At 42.6% G+C, this 2806-nt stretch overlaps 1 protein-coding gene across 1 annotated transcript; it reads left to right on the top strand.

Moving 5' to 3' along the window:
• Positions 1–901: 901 nt before the first annotated feature.
• On the top strand, positions 902–2619 carry LOC106011958 (the record flags this gene model as incomplete). The annotated part of the gene is given in 2 exon segments (XM_013083330.1): positions 902–1035; positions 2351–2619. Coding segments are annotated over 2 exon segments (368 nt in total), but the record flags the coding sequence as incomplete, so codon positions are not given.
• Positions 2620–2806: the final 187 nt, after the last annotated feature.

The following is a 2806-nucleotide window of genomic DNA, read 5'->3' as shown; positions in this document are numbered from 1 at the left end:
ACACACACACACACACACATACACACACACTACCATACACATGTATACACTTTGTCTCCAAACGCATGTGCGCGCACACATACACACGCAATAATACATGATACACACACGCACACACGCAAACTATACGTAAACGTAATCGATTTTTTAATGTTTTGTGCTCATTCCACACCTCACCAATAGCGGGCAGTAAAGATCACCACTGGTAGGTCGCAAACCTTCTTCATTTCTGTCCCGATTATTTTCTTCGAGCATAATTTGGTCGAAGGCCACTTCTTATAGCGCTCATATGACTTTATACAGTCGCGTGCGGCGTAAAACTAACTGACATGGCTACTTTTTTCTTCCCCTTCATTGTTTCTGTCAACCATACGTGACGCATTGTGGGGAAATCAGGGCTCGCAAAATGATGAAATCTAAGAAAATGGCAATTTACCGTCGGTTTGGGATTTTTTAAATCGAATTTTTGTTTTCTGGCTCAACAACTTATATGTCTATTTAAAGCACACTTCTCTGTGGGTTTTACAGAAAAGTGTCGATTAAAGGCACACATAAATGTAAATTTATGATTTACATTTCTCAAGGACTGTCAAGCTATGAAAGTTATCAAACTTTGGCGCCCATTTTACCTCTGACACCAAGCGACTCCTATTTCTTTCAATGGCAAATATCTCCACTTCTCTTAAAAATAGATGGGTATTTTTTCGCCAAATGCAAGACAAATGAACAAGCTTTAAGATGGTACTAAAAACTCTATTTGCCCAAAATTGACGAGCGTCTGATTCCACCGTGTATTACTTTTTCTTATGCCATTTCACTTTGATCACGTAATTGTACTTCTCTTTACTTAAACTAATGCTAAGTATTTACCGATTGCCCCATTGCTGCATTATCTTTATAGACATTGGCCTATGCGGGACATCCCCCTGTAATCTCATGGACCCGAAAGCTGCGTGCAAAGCAGAACCTGCTGGGTACACCTGCACATGTAGCTCAGACGCCTTCTTTGGACTCAAGTGCGAGAGCACTCCACAGGTATTCGTTTCAGGTCATCCTTCTCTGTTTATCTCTCGCTCTCTCTTCATCTCTCTCTCTCTCTCTCTCTCTCTCTCTGTGTGTGTGTGTGTGTGTCTCTCTCTCTCTGTGTCTCTCCCCCCCTCTCTCTCCCTCTGTCTGTCTGTCTGTCTGTCTGTCTGTCTGTCTGTCTGTCTGTCTGTCTGTCTCATGCCCTCTGCCTCTCTCCCGCATCCCTTCCTCTATCTCTAACTCCCTCTGAGTGCTTTGTCTGTCTCTGTCTTCGTCTCTCTCAGTCCTGTCCCTTCTTTTTCAAGCCCCCCCCCCCCTCCCCTCCCTCCATCATATTGTCACACAGTTGTCTCACTGTCTTCGAGTACGTCCTCTTATTCATCCATGACAACCTCTTTGAAAGCTGACTTCCTGTCCTCAGTTACGATCCTCGTTTCTCCGGCCCTACCTTGTTGGGACGATACTATAAATAAATCTCTGATCTCTGAGCTGTTTATACCTGTCAATTCTTCGATGCTTTTGGATAATGCTCTCATAGTACTTTCCTCTATCTTTGTTCTTTTAACGTTCCTGGTATGAATTCTATAATTGACGTAAGATTTGCTGGACAAAGGACATTCTATTTATATGTACATTGAAAATACGTATTATTATCTTAACTTTAGCTCTCCTGAACTATTCCTTTTTATTTCCTTTTTTATTGTCCAAGGATCTGTTTGCAGAACTATTAGTAGCTCCTCACCCCCCCCCTTCCTGTCTTTCTTAGCCAGTTTCTATGGGTCATCACCGTGCACAGACTAAACATTTTATTTATGAAAACGGTATTGTGTTGAGAAATAATGTCAATGATCGTGGTTCGAATCCCAAACAGATTGCTTTTGAATTTCATTAGCTTGAGAGGTTTTCAAGCACTACCACTCTTTCCTGGGCCCGGTGGGACCTGGAGAAAAAAAATCAGAGATGAATCAACTGATAAAACCTTGCAATGTTGAAACGGACCGTAAACTCATACCTAGATTTCCATTTTGTATGCTGTACTAATTTGCAGAAGAAGAAAAAAATATTGTAAATTTCTCTTATTTTACTGGCCGATTGTTAACATCTATAACAGTTCCCAACAGAATATCATGTGGCAGATTTGTGACGCCCTGGGTGTGATTTGCTTTGTAACGTACTTTCGAGGTTATTGTTCTATTTAATTTTTTTTTCAGCGAGAATGTGACCGTGATCTCACAGACGGGATGCACTGGGTTTTTTTTTCTTAATTCTCGCAACAACAAACAGTTCTTGGGCTTTTTGACAAATCAATTTGTTGTCATTTCAGGGGTGCGACCACCAGGAAGAATCCTACTGTATCTGTGCAGTGGACAATCTTCCAGTCAAGTTCCCTCTGCCTACCCCGACTCCAGACAATGGCGCCAACACCCGGGACGTCCTCGCGGGGATCACCGGCATTGTCCTGGGCTGGGTGCTAGGGTCGCTTGCGTTATGTGTGTGCCAGTGGTTCGGCTGTTGTTCAGATGGTCTCTGTGTCGGCGGGAACAGGAGAAGCCCCCGTGACAAGCCCTGGATGAGACCCGACAGTGCTGCAAGGTAGTCTTTTGCGTATTCTTACTCATCTTTCAGATTATATTCAACCTGAAAAAGTAGAAAAATATGCAATACTTTGATCACTTAAAACGACATGAGACCATTGTGAAAGAGGTGCTTGAAGAAAGGACGTATTTTTTTTCACACACACACTACACACACACACACACACACACACACACACACACAA

The sequence above is a fragment of the Aplysia californica genome, unplaced genomic scaffold (assembly GCF_000002075.1).
Source record: "Aplysia californica isolate F4 #8 unplaced genomic scaffold, AplCal3.0 scaffold00225, whole genome shotgun sequence".
Taxonomy (NCBI): Eukaryota; Metazoa; Mollusca; class Gastropoda; order Aplysiida; family Aplysiidae; genus Aplysia; species Aplysia californica.
Note: the sequence above shows the minus strand (reverse complement) of the source record. Positions and strands in the feature narration are given on the sequence as shown.